Source organism: Photinus pyralis, unplaced genomic scaffold (genome assembly GCF_008802855.1).
Source record: "Photinus pyralis isolate 1611_PpyrPB1 unplaced genomic scaffold, Ppyr1.3 Ppyr1.4_LG9, whole genome shotgun sequence".
In the NCBI taxonomy this organism is placed as follows: domain Eukaryota; kingdom Metazoa; phylum Arthropoda; class Insecta; order Coleoptera; family Lampyridae; genus Photinus; species Photinus pyralis.
Genome location: NW_022170878.1, coordinates 13258710 through 13278827, shown reverse-complemented (window position 1 = coordinate 13278827; position 20118 = coordinate 13258710). Strand labels below are relative to the sequence as shown.

General features: G+C 39.7%; 4 protein-coding genes across 4 annotated transcripts; 3 read left to right on the top strand and 1 right to left on the bottom strand.

Annotated features, from left to right (window-relative positions):
* Nucleotides 1–10155: 10155 nt before the first annotated feature.
* LOC116181128 (peroxisomal biogenesis factor 3) lies at nucleotides 10156–13213 on the top strand. Its single transcript, XM_031501405.1, has 4 exons — nucleotides 10156–10698; nucleotides 10745–10951; nucleotides 11003–11179; nucleotides 12869–13213. Exons 1-4 carry the CDS (start codon nucleotides 10366–10368, stop codon nucleotides 13178–13180), a joined length of 1029 nt encoding a protein of 342 aa, XP_031357265.1. The 5' UTR covers nucleotides 10156–10365; the 3' UTR covers nucleotides 13181–13213.
* A 396-nt stretch (nucleotides 13214–13609) lies between these two features.
* On the top strand, nucleotides 13610–14812 carry LOC116180940 (m7GpppX diphosphatase). The gene is made up of 4 exons (XM_031501128.1): nucleotides 13610–13979; nucleotides 14025–14170; nucleotides 14216–14437; nucleotides 14484–14812. The coding sequence occupies exons 1-4, from the start codon at nucleotides 13631–13633 to the stop codon at nucleotides 14778–14780; spliced, it is 1014 nt and encodes a 337-aa protein (XP_031356988.1). The 5' UTR covers nucleotides 13610–13630; the 3' UTR covers nucleotides 14781–14812.
* LOC116180939 lies at nucleotides 14726–15805 on the top strand. The gene has a single exon (XM_031501127.1). The coding sequence runs from the start codon at nucleotides 14759–14761 to the stop codon at nucleotides 15797–15799; it is 1041 nt and encodes a 346-aa protein (XP_031356987.1). The 5' UTR covers nucleotides 14726–14758; the 3' UTR covers nucleotides 15800–15805.
* Nucleotides 15806–17373: 1568 nt separating this feature from the next.
* Nucleotides 17374–18805, bottom strand: LOC116181402 (retinol-binding protein pinta-like). Its single transcript, XM_031501763.1, has 4 exons — nucleotides 18621–18805; nucleotides 18406–18565; nucleotides 17890–18353; nucleotides 17374–17835 (listed from the first exon to the last, which is right to left on the bottom strand). The coding sequence occupies exons 1-4, from the start codon at nucleotides 18763–18765 to the stop codon at nucleotides 17702–17704; spliced, it is 903 nt and encodes a 300-aa protein (XP_031357623.1). The 5' UTR covers nucleotides 18766–18805; the 3' UTR covers nucleotides 17374–17701.
* Between the last annotated feature and the right edge of the window lie 1313 nt (nucleotides 18806–20118).

The window sequence follows — 20118 nt, the reverse complement described above, 5'->3', positions numbered from 1 at the left end:
ATAAAGAAATCCAGAGATAAAATTGTTGCAGGTTGAAGATAATTCAATAATGCGGAAAAGCTTCCGCTCGGAGCGCACATGCACTTCCTGGAGGAAGCGATGGTTGCTTTTATGATCCCGCCGCGGATTAAATGTGTCACGATGTTAATATCACCCACGACATTCCATTATTTTTATTCGTGCCTTCTTAAATTGAAAGTTTCAAGTTTTATCTTAAAAGTTACCGTTAAGTTTACCTAGCGGTTGGTTTCCATGGTGACCAATATGTGCAACTGTGCATGTAGGAGGAAACTCATCAGGTAAGCTTAAATGAAATGTGAACAACCAGCCGACAATCACTTCAGATACTTCGGTGAACTGTTCTTCTGAAGGACCTGAAGGATCTCAAGAGATGTGTAAAAGAAAAAAGAGAAAAATAAAGGTGTGAGCGTGCTAAGTAAACCAGTAAATTGAGTCGCAGTCAACTCTTGAAGGACGCCTGAAGGAGGTAAATGTGAAAAACAGGTGTATGAACGAAGAAGTTTTGAAAAAAAGTGAAGTGAGGGAAGGGAATACCCCTAATATATGAAGATCTTATGATAGTTGAAAAAAAATGAACTTTGAATCCTATGGAAAATCCCTCAGCAGTGAAAGACTTAATCATAAGACCATCGCAATGTGCTGGGCTAAATTCTTTCCTAAATCGTTTACGGTTCTTCTCACTTATTATTTTTGGAAAATCCTTAGGACTGTGTTTTGAAAGAGAACGTTAAGCACCCCAGTATATGAAGATCTTATGATTCAAATGAACATTGAACCTTATGGAGTACACTAGTGATGCCGCCGAGACGAGACTCAGTCTCGTCTCGTCTCGTCTCGTCTCGAATTTTCGAGACGAGACCGAGGTTCAGTCTCGTCTCGTCTCGTCTCGACGAGATGAGACTAAGCATGAGTCTCGTCGAGAGTCTCGCCGAGACTCTCGTTTGGTCTCGAATTTGTTTGTATTTATTTGTACTGTTTTAGCGGAATAGTCTAAATCGAGAACAAAAAAAAATAAACTTTTGCGAATCGATTTCTACGAGTTCAAGGATCACTGCGGATTAGAAGTCGTGTTTCCGATTACGAGCTGTCAAAAAATTCCCTGAAAATCGTATGCGATTCTTCGTACATATCTTGTTTAATTGTGCCCACGGACACGGAGGCCATCTTGAGGCCTCCAGTTGTTGTGTTATGAGTATAGCAATTCACAAAAAAACAGTTCAATTAATCCGCTTCTGCCGCTATTTCCGGCTGGACAAAACTCGGTAGAAAAGAATTTTTCCTTAAAACCCATCGCCCTCAACCTACGGTTATCAATTTCAGGTGGTTTGGTTTTTGGTTTAATTTGCGGAAAAAAATTCACCGGAAGTGCCTATTTTTAATAACATTCCGGCCAGAAAAAGGCTGGCAGAAAACTCATTTTGTGTTATTCAAGTTGCAAGGAATCCAGTAACAAAGATTTCATCTTGTTAGCTTATCACTACTGGTTCCATGCGTCCGGCTCTCGTACCTACTATATTACTCCTATTATTTACTTGTCATGCCTTCGTAGTTCGTGGTCTTTTATATGCTATATGCTCATTGCTCTACCTACATACACTATATTTGGATAGTGTCTCGAGACCAGGCGAGACCAAACGAGACTAGACGAGACGAGACGAGACGAGACGAGACTGAACCAGGACGAGACGAGACTCAGACTTGGTCTCGTCTCGAGGTAACGAGACGAGACGAGACTTTCGAAAGTCTCGTCTCGTCTCGTCTCGCGGCAACACTAGAGTACACTCAATGTAGATTCACAAAACATAAATGACGCATAAATATCGCGCACAAATCATCATGAACAATTGAATTCTATTGGAAGTGTTGACACATAGGCACCAAATTGTGGCCCCATATCAAAAATTCCGTATCTCCGTTAATGTTGGAGGACAAAACATGAAACTTAGCGCATAAATCAACAGAAAATGAGCACAAATTCCATATTCCCCTCAATATTGCGCACAAATCATCATGAACAACTGAATTCTATTGGAAGCGTTGACACATAGGCACCAAATTGTGGCTCTACATCAAAAATTCCGTATCTCCGTTAATGTTGGCGCAAAAAACATGAAACTTAGCGCATAAATCAACAGAAAATGAGCACAAATTATATATTCCCCTCAATATTGCGCACAAATCATCATGAACAACTGAATTCTATTGGAAGTGTTGACACATAGGCACCAAATTGTGGCCCTATATCAAAAATTCCGTATCTCCGTTAATGTTGGCGCACAAAACATGAAACTTAGCGCATAAATCAGCAGAAAACGAGCACAAATACCATAATAAAATTGAAAAACATTGGAAATGACACAAAGGCATTAAGTTGTAACCCTAGATCAATGATTTCGTGTGTCCCTTAATATTGAAACGCAAAAACGGAGAAGCTGACGCACAAATCGGCACAAAATGAGCACAATTCGAATGCGAATTTTGATAGCGATGACCCGATCTATTTTGTTCACCTTAAATTGTTTCTTTAAACTAAAGAAGATGTATCGCGGTTAATTTTGACATACTCTAAACATGGAAAGAAAGGAAACTATGAAAAATGCAACTCTAACATGGAATTATGGGCGCAAATCAACAAAAAAAAGGGAAACTCGTGTGGATTTTGCATCTTCGTTAATATTGAAAAACAGACACGTGGATGTTGGTGCACAAATCGGCACAAACAGGACGAATAAACGCATCGTCCTAATCACATAACAATTTCAGTGCGGTTAATTTCGAGTATTTGATACTGGTAAACGCTAATCGCAATGATTTAAAAATTGTGAGGAAATGTTGTAAACGATATCCGGGCAACGAAATTACGTAATTAAAATTACCGAGGGGTACGCCGCGTGTGCCGCGGAAAACGTGGAGGGAAATTCGAATAATAAAAGTAAATTTCGCCATAAACAGAGCTCTTAATCGCGACTCATTTGGAGGGCTAACAAGCAACAACAGTAAATAGCGACCCCAACCGCTAAGTAACAAACTTTCGAATGCAAATTACGTCGTAATTAACCGTGCCGCAAGAGCGTGCAAGAATAACAATAAAACTCGACGGCGAATTTTTGACCAGACCTCAACGTCCAAATTTATTGCGCTCCTCTGTTCGGATTTACATATTGAACTATTAACAATAATTCGCGCGTAAACGGCGAGGGTGCGAACTCGACCCATCGGCTGTATATTCTGCCCCTCGTTCGACGTACACTGACAAAGTGAATAAAAGTTTCTAATTATCATACCCGGAAAATTTATACTTGGAGTATATCCAAGATCTTCTCCGGCGCCGAGGCCTACTAAAGTAGGAATGCGCCCGATTTTATGGATTGAACTTGCATACGTGCAAAAAATTGGACATTTCGACTCACCAGTATTTGTACAGCAGATTGCCAATAAAAGGAAGCAAACGACAGCAAAAAACCTTCGCGGCACAACGGAGGGGCAGTTTTTTCTCCACATCTTTGCACAATATTAAAATCGGTCCGCTTTTTCGCACAATTTCCACACGTGGATTTATTTAACAAACGATCACGTACTCATTTTGATTCTTAAGTCTCCAGTTTGAAAGTTTTGCAAGTCTCGCGGTTCTATTTTAAAGTTTCGGTTAAAGTTTAGTTAAAAATAGCAACGATCTCTATAAACCCCGGTGATCTAACGTTTATGTTTAGAAAACGGTCTCGAATTCGCAAATTTGGTTTATGTTCGTGTTCGAATTTCGCTTTTACGGCGACGCTTGACGGCGGCGACGGCGATGATAACAGGAAGCACTCGCAGCGGACTGCCACCAGCAACTGCTATCGATAGCGGCGGCGGTATCGGCATGGAAGCGACGCCGTGTTTCACCTGCAGCTCGCGCCTGTTCAAAACGTCGCATGCGCCCCAAAAAGCCTGAAGTATAACAGGTGCCTGGCGAAATTTTAAACATACCACATAAACACCCAAACTTCCGAATTCCCGAATTTAACTTACGAGTGGCGTATAAGACGCGCGCGCCCCCCCCAACCCCCCATGTCCTTCGAGGGTTACGTAAAATTTGCAAAACATAAATTTCGGGAGGTTCCAACATTTTCAACGTGCCATAAATCTTAACTCAGATAATGAAACACAGAATAAATTGCTGTCTGTTTTATAACCGTGAAAATAGGATTCGATTTTTAAACTCGAAAATAGTGCCATTTCGGTTGTAATGGAACCCCCTAGCTCGAGATTATTTACAAAGCATCTTGAGGCAAATGTTGGTGGTTGCGATGAGCCAAAGAGGCATCCACTAAATTGGATATGAATCTTGAAAGGCAACTTTCATTTTTTGGCTTGGGCCACTTCCTCATACAATAAACAAGGATATCCCTTAAAGAATTTTCTAATGATGCTCAATTTTTCCACAACGCTTTGTAAAATTCCTCCAAGATAATACTACACCTATCTTTGAATGGAGAAAATTAGTAGATGGAGCCACCAGCAAATTTTACATTTGCAATGCTTCCTGGGCGGAGACATGAAAAGGAAATGAGGAAACATTATTCGAATTACTTAGAAGATGTGAGATTGAAGATCCCCAGAACAGAAAAACTCAGGACCGCGATCAAAGAGCGAGAATGGGAGGAAATGAGATAGATGAGGGAGAGATAGCACGATTCAAGAATGGAGAAAACTGTGGAGAGCAGGAAGAGGGAGATTTTACCCAAAACCCCATTGGAGGTTTAATTAGAACTTTAAAATTCTTCCAAAAGAGGATCAACTGCAATGTTCTTTTTCCCCCGTGTATCCATCTGAAATTTTGTAACCGTACGTTTTGATTTCTTCGCCTCTTTGTGCAGGAATCCCTCAATTATAGGCTTTCGTGTTCTTTGAATCCAAAACTACTCGGCCATGACGATGATCTCTACGTCTGCTGTACTCTTTCACTCGAATTCCTTCACAGCGTCTAATTGGCACAAATACCACAAATCTTCCAACCGCAAACAATAACAAGATTCAATAAGTGATAACCCGAGGAGTAATTATAGTCACAATCTCAATTATGTGTGACGAAAGCAATGTAATCAATCTATGCCTCTAAATGAATGAAACTCGCTGATTGTGTTCGATGGTTTATCAACTTTTCTTATCGCTGCGGTGAAAATTTAAACTATTTCAAATATCAAGTGGCGCCGCCGCACAGTGACGGCGGGAACTAACTAAGGACCAAGAAAACTATAATTATCTATAGACTATAGTACATTTTTGCTCTAAAATAATTTGGGGAGCCAATAATTGTCGAAATTTTTGTTTAGTTCATAACTTTTGATTTTGAGGCCGGAAAAAAAATTGTCTGAGATCGACCGGGAAAAAACATTTTCTTAGAGAGTTTGGCCCGTAGAATCCATAATTTCAAACAGTTCCAAGATTGGGCTACTAGTTCAAAAATTACAGCCCTTTGAATTTTTTTTCGAAATTGGTTTCTAGTCTATAACTTTTGATTGAGAAGTCTAATCAAAAAAGTACGAATTGTTTTGGATTCTACGCACCAAAATTAATAAGAAAAAGTGCTTTCCCGAGAAATTTTGGAGCAGTAGATTTTTGGTAAAAAAGGAAGGTTAATCACTGCCTTTTTTTGAGCCTCGAAGACAAAATTGTCTCAGATCGACCCGGAAAAAAATTTTTCTTATAGAACGTGGCCTGTAGAATCCATAATTTCAAACAGTTCCAAGATTGGGCTTCTAGTTCAAAAGTTACAGCCCTTTGAATTTTCTTTCGAAATTGGTTTCTAGTCTATAACTTTTGATTGAGAAGTCTGATCCAAAAAGTACGAATTGTTTTGGATTCTACGCACCAAAATTAATAAGAAAAAGTGTTTTCCCGAGAAATTTTGGTGGTCGATTTTTGGTAAAAAAGGAAGGTAATACACTGCCTTTTTTTGAGCCCCGAAAAAAAAATTGTCTCAGATCGATCCGGAAAAAAAATTTTCTAATAGAATGTGGCCTGTAGAATCCATAATTTCAAACAGTTCCAAGATTGGGCTACTAGTTCAAAAGTTACAGCCCTTTGAATTTTTTTTTCGAAATTGGTTTCTAGTCTATAACTTTTGATTGAGAAGTCTGATCGAAAAAGTACGAATTGTTTTGGATTCTACGCACCAAAATTAATAAGAAAAAGTGTTTTCCCGAGAAATTTTGGTGTAGTCGATTTTTGGTAAAAAAGGAAGGTTATACACTGCCTTTTTTTGAGCCCCGAAAAAAAAATTGTCTCAGATCGACCCGGAAAAAATTTTCTTATAGAATGTGGCCTGTAGAATCCATAATTTCAAACAGTTCCAAGATTGGGCTACTAGTTCAAAAGTTACAGGCCTTTGAATTTTCTTTCGAAATTGGTTTCTAGTCTATAACTTTTGATTGAGAAGTCTGATCGAAAAAGTACAAATTGATTTGGATTCTACGCACCCAAATTATTAAGAAAAAGTGTTTTCCCGAGAAATTTTGGTGTAGTAGATTTTTGGTAAAAAAGGAAGGTAATACACTGCCTTTCTTTGGGCCCCGAAGAAAAAATTGTCTCAGATCGACCAGGAAAAAAGTTTTCTTATATAATGTGGCCTGTAGAATTCATAATTTCAAACAGTTCCAAGATTGGGCTACTAGTTCAAAAGTTACAGCCCTTTGACTTTTCTTTCGAAATTGGTTTCTAGTCTATAACTTTTGATTGAGGAGTCTGATCGAAAAAGTACGAATTGTTTTGGATTCTACGCACCAAAATTAATAAGAAAAAGTGTTTTCCCGAGAAATTTTGGTGCAGTCGATTTTTGGTAAAAAAGGAAGGCAATACACTGTATTTTTTTGAGCCCCGGAAAAGAAATTGTCTCAGATCGATCCGGAAAAAAAATTTTCTAATAGAATGTGGCCTGTAGAATCCATAATTTCAAACAGTTCCAAGATTGGGCTGCTAGATCAAAAGTTACAGCCCTTTGAACTGGCGGCTTGAGGGGTTTAAAGCTGAAGGTTCGAAGGCTTGAAAGTTTGAATGCTTAAGGGATTGAAGGCTTGAAGACTGAATATATATATAATTTCTTTAAATCCGTTTGTGTTTGCTGGGTTACACACTTGGTTTTACCCTTGCGCATTTTTTTCCTGGGAAAATTAGGTATTAGGTGGTAATATGGAAAAGAACCCCCCACACTGTTGGAGTTTGTGGCCCTAGCTTGCTTTTGGAAGTAATTGAACACAATGGTGGTGCTAGCCAGGTCCCGGGCTATGTTTTTAGCGCCCTGGACTATATTTAGCTCGGCACCCCCGTAACTAATGTTTATAATTGTAAAATTGCGTACATAATGATTAAGTGTCATACCGTTTTTTATCTGTATTGATTCAGAAACAAAATTCACCAAGAACCGCACAGAGTAGCAGAATCGCGAATAATGCAAAAAAATGTAATTTAGCACATCTGGCCGCCCCCTCGAAACCCGGGGTCTGGAGCTAGCGTTAACATACCACCTCGAAAATGGATTTTTTTTTGCAAAATCCATAACTGCGCCAGGTGAATTCAAGCGCTAGGTCTGCCGACCAGAAAACATCAAAATTTTACCCGAAAAGAAAGGACATGATGGTGCTGCTAGGGAAATTCCCCCCCCCCCCCACACACACACACACACTATTGGGGAGAGGGGAGGGGCTACCTCTAAATTAGTGGCGCTAGGTCAGCAGAACACAAAACGTCAAAATTTTACACGAAAGGACAAAATGGTGGTGCTAGGAAAAATTGCTTTTTGCAAAATGCTTAGAGATTCTAGCGCAATATGTCTTTAGTCAACTTTAGACAACCTTGGCATTGTTAACGAGCTCCTAGCGAGTTTATAATTTTGCGATGTCTGTCCGTCTGTCCGTCTGTTAGCACGATAACTCATAAACGAATGGACCGATTAGGATGAAATTTTGTAGGTGGATTCTTTATCAAATTTGTAGATCGGAGTTCGTGAATTGGCAATGTAGCCCAAAAAATAAGGAAGGCCCTTTTGACATCTCCATGAGTTATGAACCGAATTGCATGAAATTCAATATGCGAATAGCTTTAGCCATGTAAAACGCAATTCCAAAAATTGAGCCTAATCGATCAACATTCACAGTGCCCTTTTCGCGTCTCGGCCATTTACAAACCTTATTTATGAAGGTATTTAAATGAAATTTGATGCATAGCCACTTGGAATAAAAGTAAATTTAACACCAGTTTCAAAATTTGGTTTTGCGCATGCGCAGTGCCAACTTACTTATTTATGTAAGCAATTAAATGAAATTTCATACGTCATGTACCTACACTTTAAATAAAAGCAAAACTAACATCAGGTTTAAAATTTGGTTTTTCACATACATAGCCTTACCCTTCTTTTATTTTAGCGAGCGTTTTTTTTATTTGATCTCTCTTAGAAAGACTTTTTCGTTATTGACAATATCATATTTGTTTCAATGCGTATAAACTGCTCGACTACACCAGAGCCATTAAATAGTAATAAAAGAACCTCTCGTTGAGAACGTTCGCCAGCAATTGTGATTTATGTTTACGACGATAAAAAATTTACAAGAGCTGCTTCTGTCCGCATTCTCCTCAACTCGAAAGATAAATAAAATTTTAATATAAGGCATTCATCGAGTAGCTCTCGTATAACTTTAATAAATTGTTTTCGGAAATAAGGAGCACAATATGGAGAAGTATCCGAGCAATAAATTATTTGAAATGATTAATGCTGTCATAACGCTTTGTTCGGGAATCCATTCACCGTTACAACAATGTACTTATTGAAATATTATTAGATACCGAAACGCTTCAATATTAAACAAACTTGTTAAAGGTAAATTGACAGTAAATTACATTAAACGCCATTTCGCCGACGTAAGCTCGTAAATTTGAACGTTAAGGGCATTACAATAATTCTTTTTATAGTTTCGGAACGTTGACGTGTTTTACCAGTCGTATATTTTTCAGATCTACGAATTTACATTTTGATACATATTTCTATCAGCCGATATGAAACTGCGACGGGGGATCTCGTTTTTAAAGAAAACGTTTATGTAAATCGCAATTCAAAAACCGTCAAGCAAATGTATATGTTCCCAATTCCTTTAGCAGTCGAGATTTTTGTGTGTTTGTTTTCCTTTCGCATGTCGAAGAGGAAATCGACAGAGAACGTCAGAATCGCTTTATATGCGTAATAGGGCACGCGATGAGACAAAGCGACCGAAATTGCGGTTTGACAGTTACAAGATTCGGTAAATAATTTTTCCGGCAAACAATTTCGGTGCGTGTTTCGATTTTATTCGAAGCAGAAGGGGGGATTTTGGAGAGGTACCTATAAGAACAGGTGCGTATAGTTAGCTTTGACACTATTAAACACGCTGTGTTGAATAATGCCCCAGAGACGTATATAGAAACGGACTTCCCTATAGCTCGTACGTGTACCGTTGAGGTTACTTCCAAGCCGGAGAAGAAAAGGTATCGTGTCGTGTACACAAAGCGTCGTCGTTTAGATCAGGCGTACAATATACAACCCTATGCTTAAAAAGTCTGGTTTTTATTTAATTTAATTTTAAGGTGTAAATATTCTGTGGATTAGGCTTACCGGGGAGACCACATTAAAAAAGGCGCTCTACCTCCTGGGTGGTATGGAAACGGGTTTATTATTGTTGCATTTGTAACTACTTGTAAGTACAGCAGACCCCCCGGTGCTCTGCTCTCTGTCTTATTTCTTGGTAAAAGGGGCTGCGTGGCATTCCAAAGACTATAATTTTATGGGAGAAATTTCTCTTTGAAAGGACTTGCCGAGCTTCCGCGTATCAGTTCGTCATATTTAAAGGTAACCAGAATAACCCGATAAATTCATATCTTCTTTTTTAAATTATTATTAAGAGTGTGTCTAATATTATGTATACATTTTTAAAACAAGAACGCATTTTGAACCATTTTGCTCACATCAGCTCTAAACCGAAGTTGATTATCCCAAATTATTTACTGTTTATGACGTCATTTTCAAACAAAGTATACACGCGTAGAATGAAATGAAAATGTGAGTCACTCTGTATATCAAAAACGCATTTAGTAATTTTGTTAGTTACTTTTGCCTGGTGGGATTGGTAGTACTGGTGTTAATGACTTCTTTGAATTTACTGTCTTTAGATTTTTAGAATGTAAATGATTTTTAATTATGCTAATTATGCAGTGCTTTAGGCTATAAAAACTTTATTGCAACAGTTAACATTATCTTTAGTGCTTTTAAAAATAAGCTATAACGTAAATTGTAAGGTTATGTAGTCACAGACACACACACTTCAAAAACTAATTAAAATGGGTGTCTTTTCCAAATTGGGTGCGTTCTTGAACCGTCACCGCAATAAATTTTTCGTCGGCGGCGTCCTGGTTTCAGGCTCGATCTTATTAACGCGATACGCGCAGCACCGACTGCAAGAATGGCAGCAAAACGAGGCGAAGGAGTTCTTCGAACGGACCCGTAAGCAGCAGCACTACGAAAGTACGGAACGTACGTGCAATCAGACGATTTTAAACCTCATTAATCCCCTAAGTGAATCGCTAATGAAGGCAACTGCGGATATAGACGAGATTTTAGCGGAGCTACGCGTGAATCCCGCGAACAAACTCGAGCTGTGGGAGAGACTGAAGGTGATACCCTCTAAATCGGAGCAGACGCTAACAGTTTACTTTCCAGGTGTTGGTGTTTACGAAGGTAACGTGCCTGGTTTACGTCTGCAGTATACTGACGGTAATGCTAAGGGTACAGATCAACATGGTCGGCGGCTACCTCTACAGGGATCCCGCTTCGATATCGGCCGACCTACAAGAGAACTACCTGTCCAACTGCAAGGACCTGCTCAATTCGGGACTGGATAGGTTAGTCGCCTTCTTCGGCGAAAAAGTATGCATGTCGTACGGCGAGCGTTCGAAATTAACTCGGTCCACTTTGCAGAGCAAGAACGTCTTGGAGGCGATTCCGCTAAATCGCAATCTAAAAATCGACGAGCTCGAGAAGATCTTCTGGGCGATTCAGGTGTCGGCGAGGGAGTCACGCGAGGATCCTGTCAACAAGTTAAGGCAGTACGTTTTTACGGAAAACGGCATCGACGACGCGGTTTACAAATCCGTGGTAAGTATGGCAACATTGCATCAATTGACACGTCTGTTTCATGTTTGTAAGTAAAGAGATTTAGGTTGACACTTGTCCCGAGGAGGAGTTATCGGACCTCATTTTTTAAATGGAGCACTGTACAGGGTGGCCAACTAAGAATGCGAGGTACTGTATCTGAGAATCTATCCATCGTAGAGCCTTGCAGTAAAAGAATTTATCACTAAAACGGCCACGAGCAAAACCTGGAAAATATTTTTAAGTTTCTGAAACGACCGCTAGGGGGCGTAACTGCAGTCTGGAATCTAAAAAAGTGATGTTTCTGTGAATTCCGCTATATTAACTTAACAAAAAATTGTCCGGTCTTTGAAGTTGACGATAATCTGAACAATTTTTGTTTGACAATTTTTCCTGTATCTCTAAAAATGAAGTGGTGGGGGGTTTTCAAAGGTTTCCGTTAAGAACACCCTGTATCTTCGAAACGCCTGAGCCGATTTAAACAAACTCGGGTTAGTTCAAAAGAGCTATTCTTCAGCTACGAATATTATACTATTTGAAGTTTTGTTAGTTTCACATATCGCCGCTTGAGGGGTTTTTTCGACATTCCGACAGAAATGGTTCATTTTCTCAAAAAAATTAAATCCATTGGTTCGATTTTTTTTTTCATGAAAGAGTACCTAAATGATGCCTAAACAATCTCGCGAAAACAGCATCTCGATATCTTGAGATATATATATGTATATTTTTTTTATATCGTGATGGCCAGCATTTCGAGCATTTACGGCGGCATTAAAAGCTTCCTTTTTTAAATCGATCCACCTTAGGACCACAAATTATATAATAAAAATAATTCCGGAAAAATTAGCTTAAAAAAATGAAATTTTGAGGGTATAAAATTTTCTTTGGCCTAAATTTTAGGTTAGGAACAAGATATCGACATGGGGTTTTCGCGAACTTGTTTAGGCATCATTTAGCTACTTTTTCATGAAAAAAAATCATTCCAACGCATTTAATTTTTTCGAGAAAATTAACCATTTCTGTCGGAATGTCGAAAAAAGCCCTCAAGCGGCGATATGTGAAACTAACAAAACTTCAAATATTGTAATATTTGTAGCCGAAGAATAACTTTTCAATTAACCCGAGTTTGTTAAAATCGGCTCAGTCGTTTCGAAGATACAGGGTGTTCTTTACGGAAACCTTTAAATACCCCCCACCACTTCATTTTTAGAGATACAGGAAAAATTGTCAAACAAAAATGGTTCAGATTAACGTCGTCTTCAAAGACCGGACATTTTTTTGTTAGGTTAATATAGGGGAATTAACAGAAAAATCACTTTTTTAAATTTTAGATTGCAGTTACGCCCCCTAGCGGCCATTTCAGAAACTTAAAAATATTTTCCAGGTTTTTCTCGTGGCCGTTTCAGTAATAAATTTTTTTACTGCAAGCCTCTACGATGGACAGGTTCCCAGATACAGTACCTCGCATTCTTATTTGGCCACCCTGTATATTTTAATTTAAAAATATAACATAAAATTCTCTTTTCAAAAATATAACATTATTAAAACTCTTCTCTCAAGTTCTTCAATTCCCTCCCTTATCAAGCCTCACAGGGGTGTATAATATGTCTCTTATGCATTGCTTTTTTTGAAAGAAAAATAAATGAAACATCCCCAGCAAGACAAAATCACACACCTATTTCTCACTTGCAGGTTCAAGACACGCTAGACCTGCTGGAGAGCGAAGATACGAAACTCCTGATGACATCGTGCATCGATCGAAGTTTCGTCACCCTATGCGACCAGATCTCCGAGTTTTACGGCCCGAACATGAAGGACGAGTTCGTGCACACGTCCGACGTTAAGGTCGCGATGGCCAAGCTCATTCCGATCATCAACGGCCTGTTCTCGAAGAACGCGTTAATCAATAGCCTGATTCAGCAGCTGATAGCGAACGAAAAATTGAAAGTGTTAGGTGCGAATGTGTACGAGGCATTTAGTTTTAGTAACAATAATTTTGTTTAGCACTGACAAATAAGAGATTGTTATTGTTTATTAGTTTGGGTAGTTTTCCTATTTTTGTACCTTCTTGGGATCTAGACGATATTTATTTTCCTATATGTATACGTACAGCTTCTTGTTTATGGTCCTCTTATATTATAATGTTTTATGTATAAACAAATTTATTATCTTTGGCATCTAATTCCACTTGAAGAACCCAATTTCAGGTCGTTTATTATCGTTTGTTGGATATTTTTACCCATGGGAAGTTGACCCGCTCACATGAAATAATTTGACAAAAATGTGTACATTAGGGCTCTGAGAAAAATAAAAAAAACGGAGGGGGGCCAAAACGTACCCTCCCTCTAAACTGCAGTTTTCTTAAGTGTACACTTTTCTTTAACTGTATACGCTCCCTAATTTCAACGGTGCAAAGTGAACTACGTGACAGGAGACACAACCTCACAATTCAAAATGGAGTCGCCTGCTGCAAACGATGTAAATAATTGCGATTCACCGGCCTCTAAAAAGCGAAAATTAGAGGATAACAAGCAAATTAGCATTCACGAGTCGTTGAACAACTTAACCGAATTCAAACTGGAAAAAATCCTCTACAATAACACTAATCGCAAGTCTATCTGTTTGCAAGGCGTGTTCCACAACTCCAAGGAACCCGCTCTAGTTTTACTCGAAAAAACCGGCTTTACCGAGACCAACTTTAACGGTGACAGTGAATTTTTCACAGAAAAATCATCCCTGAAGCAGATTTTCCACAACGACATATACGGCAACTACGAGTTCCTACCGAAGCTGGAGCTAAACTGTAAGCTACTCGTTTCAGGCTTAAGGCTTAAGTGGCATCTTTCAGCAATCGGTGCAACGATCATTCATCCGGCCACCGAGAAGCACATTAAGAAATATTCGATCCAAAACGTGTACTTAGTCGACGAGACGCCGGCACTTTACGAAGAAGTTACCCTGCCCCATATCACAGAGGAACAATTCGACTTGCAGGTACGAGTCGAGTTTCCCCGACGACGGTTACAGTTTTCGTTGTAGTGGGTTTACAACATTCTCGACCACAAGAGCGAAGCCGATCGTATCGTTTTCGAGGACCCCGACGACACGGACGGCTTCATTTTAATACCCGATCTGAAGTGGGACGGAAAGTTGGAGAGCTTGTACTTGCTCGGTTTAGTTCGTGTGCACGGACTGAAATCGTTGCGCGATCTCACCGCGGCCCATCTGCCGCTGCTGAGGAATCTCAAGGAGAGCGGAACGGTGAGATTAGTTTTAGTGAACGGAATCACCCCGTGGTTTTTTACAGAAGGCGATTTGCGAGAAATACGGCTTAACGGCAGCGCAACTACGCATCTACCTACACTACCAGCCCTCCTTCTACCACCTTCACGTTCACTTCACGAATTTAAATCACGACGCGCCCGGAACGAAAACGGAAAAGTCCCACCTGCTTTCGAACGTCATCAGCAACATCGAGCTCGTGCCCGATTACTACCAAAGGGCGACGTTACCGTTCATCGTGCGCGAGGGCGAGAACTTAGTCGCCAAGTTCGAAAAGAAGGGCGTGCTAACGCGGGGAGCATGTCGCTCGTCAAGTCCTTAGTGATGGAGGTTCGTCCCCGATTGCAATCGGTGAACGTTTACGTCATACTCGCCAAAGCCGACTCGGTCACTGTACGTCTAAATACCGATCATTTCGAGCTGAGATCCGCCACCCTCAACCGAAAGGTGCGCTGTGCCGATTTTCGCATTGTACCCGATAGTTTAAGCGGACTCGTTTGCGCCGGCGATCAACTGACATTTCGGTTCGGCACCGAAAACCGTCGTGGCGATTTGGGGACGCTAAAGTGCGAATTACTGCCGACGACTACTACCGATCGAATTCCGCCGAGAAAACCGTTCTTGCGGCAAGGCGAAACGTACGGCATTTCGTGCGCGGAGTGTTCCGGGGCGTTGGCGCCTCCGATCCGTTTCGACAGTGCGCTACCCGTGCCAGAAAACGGCGATAAGTCCGATTGGTTTTGCCACTCGCACGTGGCTCTCGCCGATCTGCAACCGAAGCGCACGCAAGTCTTGTACGGCGATTACTTCGCGTATCTCGACTCGACCGTACTCCAACTCGTTACCGACGACTCGACGTTGTACTGCCCCCAGTGTTCGTCGTGGATTGGAACTCGAGAGAAGGGCGCCTGCAAGGTTTGGTTCAACACTGCGAATTTCGGCGCCGGAGTCGAGAACGGCGCGTTAATCGACGTGATTGCGATGCTTAAGCTGTGCTGCCATGCGCCTTTTAGTCCCGTCCGAGTGGTGCTACAGTGTCACGATCCTAGGAATCCGGCCGATGTCATTTTGCTTTGGATTATGGAGAGGAACTTGACTTTGGACATTGATGACGTTAAGTCTATCGTGGCCAAAGTCTTGTTTCGAGTGGAAAACAAAACATCGGACCTGGCATCGGAGTGGTTCTCCAATGTAAACGTGATTGTGTATGACGTATCGAAACCGATGTTATCCAAATTAAGTGAGCATTTATACGACATGGGTCGTTACATTCCTAAAGATTTCAATGTTTCAAATGACTTCAATGTTTCTTACATTTTGTGTAATAAAATAGTTCAGTAAACGAGATTACGTGTAGTGTCTGGCAAAGGGCGCCTAATTTTATGCAACCAACATAACCTTAAAACAAATGGGGATCTGGGGAACATGTAATTAAGGCGCGGGTCCTTCATTTCGCTCCTGTATTATAGCCTATTCCTTTGCGTCATAGCGTTTTTGGAATGCCAAAGGGCAGGGCAGGTAAACGGAGGGCCGTCCATATACCTCTTTGGTATACCTATACCTAGATTTTTGACGATTTTAATAAAGTATCTGTTCCCAATACAAGAGTTAAATCGCCATAATGGGCTACTAGTTCAAAAGTTACAGCCCTTTGAATTTTTTTCTAGTCTATAACTTTTGATTGAGAAATCTGATCGAAAAAGTTCGAAGTGATTTGGATTCTACGTACCCAAATTAATAAGAAAAAGTGTTTTCCAGAGAAATTTTGGTGTAGTAGATTTTTGGTAAAAAAGGAAGGTATTACACTGCCTTTTTTTGGGCCCGAAGAAAAAATTGTTTCAGATCGATCCGGAAAAAAAATTTTCTTATAGAATGTTGCCTGTAGAATCCATAATTTCAAACAGTTCCAAGATTGGGCTACTAATTCAAAAGTTACAGCCCTTACAACCCCCGCAATCGAGGATTACTTTACATATGAGACTGAATTTTCTAATAAAATTCGTAATTTTAAACCCAAAGGGAACTTTAACCTTAGAGAGCAATTTAAGGGTTGCTTATGGGTCATGTATACATAATCGAATAATGAAATACAAATATTTAATGCACTACAAAAATTACACCCCCGCAATCGAGGATTACTTTACATATGAGACTGAATTTTCTAATAAAATTCGTAATTTTAAACCCAAAGGGAACTTTAACCTTAGAGAGCAATTTAAGGGTTGCTTACGGGTCATGTATACATAATCTAATAATGAAATACAAATATTTGATGTACTACAAAAATTACAACCCCCGCAATCGAGGATTACTTTTCATATGAGACTGAATTTTTTAATAAAATTCGTAATTTTAAACCCAAAGGGAACTTTAACCTTAGAGAGCAATTTAAGGGTTGCTTATGGGTCATGTATACATAATCGAATAATGAAATACAAATATTTGATGTACTACAAAAATTACACCCCCGCAATCGAGGATTACTTTTCATATGAGACTGAATTTTCTAATAAATTTTAACCTTAGAGAGCAATTTAAGGGTTGCTTACGGGTCATGTATACATAATCTAATAATGAAATACAAATATTTGATGTACTACAAAAATTACAACCCCCGCAATCGAGGATTACTTTTCATATGAGACTGAATTTTTTAATAAAATTCGTAATTTTAAACCCAAAGGGAACCTTAACCTTAAAGAGCAATTTAAGGGTTGCTTACGGGTCATGTATACATAATCGAATAACGATATACAAATATTTGATGTACTACAAAAATTACAGCCCCCGCAATTGTGGATTAATATTGAGGGTTCCGGCACAGTTCCGTCTGTGACCTCAATAAATTTCGGTTCCGGTTTTTAAAGATTGCAACATAAATAAGTAAAATTATTAATAAAAAATATAAATTATTATTAATTGTAACAAAAAATAACAGCTTTTATTAAAACTTCTTTTAGAACAAAAAAACCGGTTCTTTGGCACTAATAGTAACGGTAACTTCTTGAATAACTACACCGATTCCAAGTGAGGCGCTTGTAAATTCAACCGGTTCCAGTTCCAGTCCGGTAACCGGTTCCAACCTCTTCTAATACTTAATGCTGTTTTGCCATATTTAATATAAACACTGCAATTAATCGTCTAAGCATTGCGTAATTGTCTAGGGTCAAGATCGTGAGTGACGTTTTGACTTGGTCTGATTTTACTGATCAAGCAGTTCGATTACGGTTCTTTCTCATTTTTTTAAAATAAATTATAAAAATTATGCAACATTGTCTGACTTCTGCGCCGCTTGAGGTTATCGCCACTATGTGTAGTATGGAGTGGGTTATCGAGAAACCACTTGCGATTTCTTCCTAGATTTTCTTTCAGTACGTCTGAAACGATAGTGATTTGTAGGAGGACGCTTTATATAGTTATACGCGTGTTACCTGCAAGCTCGTCCACTGATGTGCAACTTCCGCCGTATTCCCTCGGGAAATACTCTTGAGGGATGATCGAGAAAAGTTCGTTGTAGTTCATTCCAAAGGCGTGGGTCGTAGATGCCATATTTTCACTCATGAACAGCTTCGCGAACTTCAACGTTTTTTCGAGCAGCTTCGTGGTGTTGATCATGTACAGACCTTTGATTCTACACGGGTAAGCGTTGAAGAAGTCGCAGAAGACGTTCTTGAGAAACCTCGGCGTGAGTTGCTTCATGAAACCCGTGAATCCCTCCAGGTCAATGATCACGTGCTGCCCGACCAGCATACAGGTCTCACTTTCGTTTAAGTAGACATCGAGAAGCATGGAGCTGAGTTTAAGCACATCAGATATTTTCGTTACGTGGGGCTCAAGAACCCCCCACCTTATCAAAATGCAATCCTGATCGGGAGTACCGAAGGAAATCAGCGCGCTGCAAGCAAAATACTCACTAACTGATGGAACCTTCCCAAAGCCTTACCCACCTTTTATTCAGCAGCTCCTGAATGTGCGCCAACGCAGGATCACGATTTCCGAACATTTCTGGCGCCACACACTTCAGATTGAGATACGCTTCCAGCTTCTTCTTGGCGCTGTTGGCGTTAAACTTACAGGAACGTAGTGTGTTCAGCAACCAAAGATCGCCTGGAATGGCCGATGAGGATTATTTCGCAAACCTTCAACGAAGCAGGTGTCTTACCAATTCGAAACTTTAGCTGGTACTTGTCCAACGCCCAACGTTCAATTTCATTCCAGCACTCCTCTCTGTTGCCATCTAGTTCGTTCAGCTCGGCCTTGGCCTTCTCCTCAAACTCTTTTGTTAGATGACGATCGTTGTAGTACATATTGTGCTTGTGGCAGCGTCTGTATGCTTCGAAAACCTTTTCAAATATGAATAAGAGGAATCCAGTGCGATTTATATGTATATAGGAACTTGATGATAACCTTTAGACCAGCATGTGACGTTTATCAACAGATGTTTTGTCTTTTAAAACGGATTACCTCAATCATTAATTTGATTACTCAGAAACGCCAGACGAAATTTATTTATCTTTCGTTGAGATTTTTTTGTCTGCAGAGACTGTACAGAATTACTAACATTGTGCAGATGGAAAGAATGTATTTGTTCATATAGTTTCTGCTTGCCAATAGTTGGTACGTTGTCACACTTACCTTTAGAGGTGCAAGCTTTCCTGTGAATTTGTGATATTCGTGACTTCAAAATGGCAAAATTAAGACAATACGGTAGATATTGAGTGGATTGACCGACTGTCTCCCCCTCTCCCCCTCCAATTGTCTCTCTTTGCTTGAAATGGTTGGCCAGTGGGAAAATTCCTATATATATATATATATATATATATATATATATATATATATATGAGGGGGGGAGGGTCCTATACGCTCCAGACCCCCCCCTCCCCGATACTAAGTTATCATCCAAAAATATTTAGCGTTAGCACTCCCATGAGTTTGTTTGTGCATCACGATCGTGTGGAGCATAACACTCGTCCAGACAAAAAAGTAGGATGGTTTTTTATCACGAATCTTCCCCAGGGCTTAGGGTGTGACGTAAAAACGTAGCACCGGAGGGAAGGCTGGGAGGGGTATGGAATACTCCCCAGTATATCACATGAGGGTTTCATTCGAATGAGTATTTCATGATGGAAGTGACGATTGTAAAAAATGTGTAAACTAATTATAGTTTGCTGGGGGGAAACTACTATTTTTCAACACATATTATTGAAGAGTACACTTTTTTGGATATAGCATCATAAGATGCGTTCACTTTAAAGAAATGTAACAAAAAATAGTGGTACAAAATATATATATAGGTACCTCCCTTGACTCTGCAGACGTACGCCGCCGACCACAGTGTTAAAATATGTGAATTGGTGGCAAACTTTTTATAATTTTGGACACTATAGAATGCTTATTTAAAAAAAGTTGTTTTGAAGATACACTGAGGTGTTTTAGACAAAATGTCCACCCTGTATAACCAAAAACAGTGTCGTTTTTGGTATAGGTAGCGTAGAGATTTATCATTTCGTTTGCAGACTTTTTGGAATTTCCGTAGATTCTTAGAACGTTTAGAAAATATTTTGGACGAGATTTTTGAATTTTTGAAAAGTGCCCACAATTTGGTTAGACATGCACATCCACTGTTTATCCAAAAATCCTAAATACAAGCTGGGCCCATT

What these genes read in the sequence shown, in the direction of transcription:
- LOC116180940 (XM_031501128.1), top strand. Translation starts at nt 13,631, where the DNA reads ATGGAGTCGCCTGCTGCAAACGATGTAAATAATTGCGATTCACCGGCC. An exon ending in ACCGAAGCTGGAGCTAAACT is followed by an intron (nt 13,980 to 14,024) that starts GTAAGCTACTCG and finishes GGCATCTTTCAG; the next exon opens with CAATCGGTGCAACGATCATT. An exon ending in AGGAACAATTCGACTTGCAG is followed by an intron (nt 14,171 to 14,215) that starts GTACGAGTCGAG and finishes TTTTCGTTGTAG; the next exon opens with TGGGTTTACAACATTCTCGA.
- LOC116181402 (XM_031501763.1), bottom strand. Translation starts at nt 18,765, where the DNA reads ATGTACTACAACGATCGTCATCTAACAAAAGAGTTTGAGGAGAAGGCC. An exon ending in CCAGCTAAAGTTTCGAATTG is followed by an intron (nt 18,566 to 18,620) that starts GTAAGACACCTG and finishes CGGCCATTCCAG; the next exon opens with GCGATCTTTGGTTGCTGAAC. An exon ending in ATCAGTGGACGAGCTTGCAG is followed by an intron (nt 17,836 to 17,889) that starts GTAACACGCGTA and finishes CTATCGTTTCAG; the next exon opens with ACGTACTGAAAGAAAATCTA.
- LOC116181128 (XM_031501405.1), top strand. Translation starts at nt 10,366, where the DNA reads ATGGGTGTCTTTTCCAAATTGGGTGCGTTCTTGAACCGTCACCGCAAT. An exon ending in AGCTGTGGGAGAGACTGAAG is followed by an intron (nt 10,699 to 10,744) that starts GTGATACCCTCT and finishes TTTACTTTCCAG; the next exon opens with GTGTTGGTGTTTACGAAGGT. An exon ending in ACGCGGTTTACAAATCCGTG is followed by an intron (nt 11,180 to 12,868) that starts GTAAGTATGGCA and finishes TCTCACTTGCAG; the next exon opens with GTTCAAGACACGCTAGACCT.
- LOC116180939 (XM_031501127.1), top strand. Translation starts at nt 14,759, where the DNA reads ATGTCGCTCGTCAAGTCCTTAGTGATGGAGGTTCGTCCCCGATTGCAA.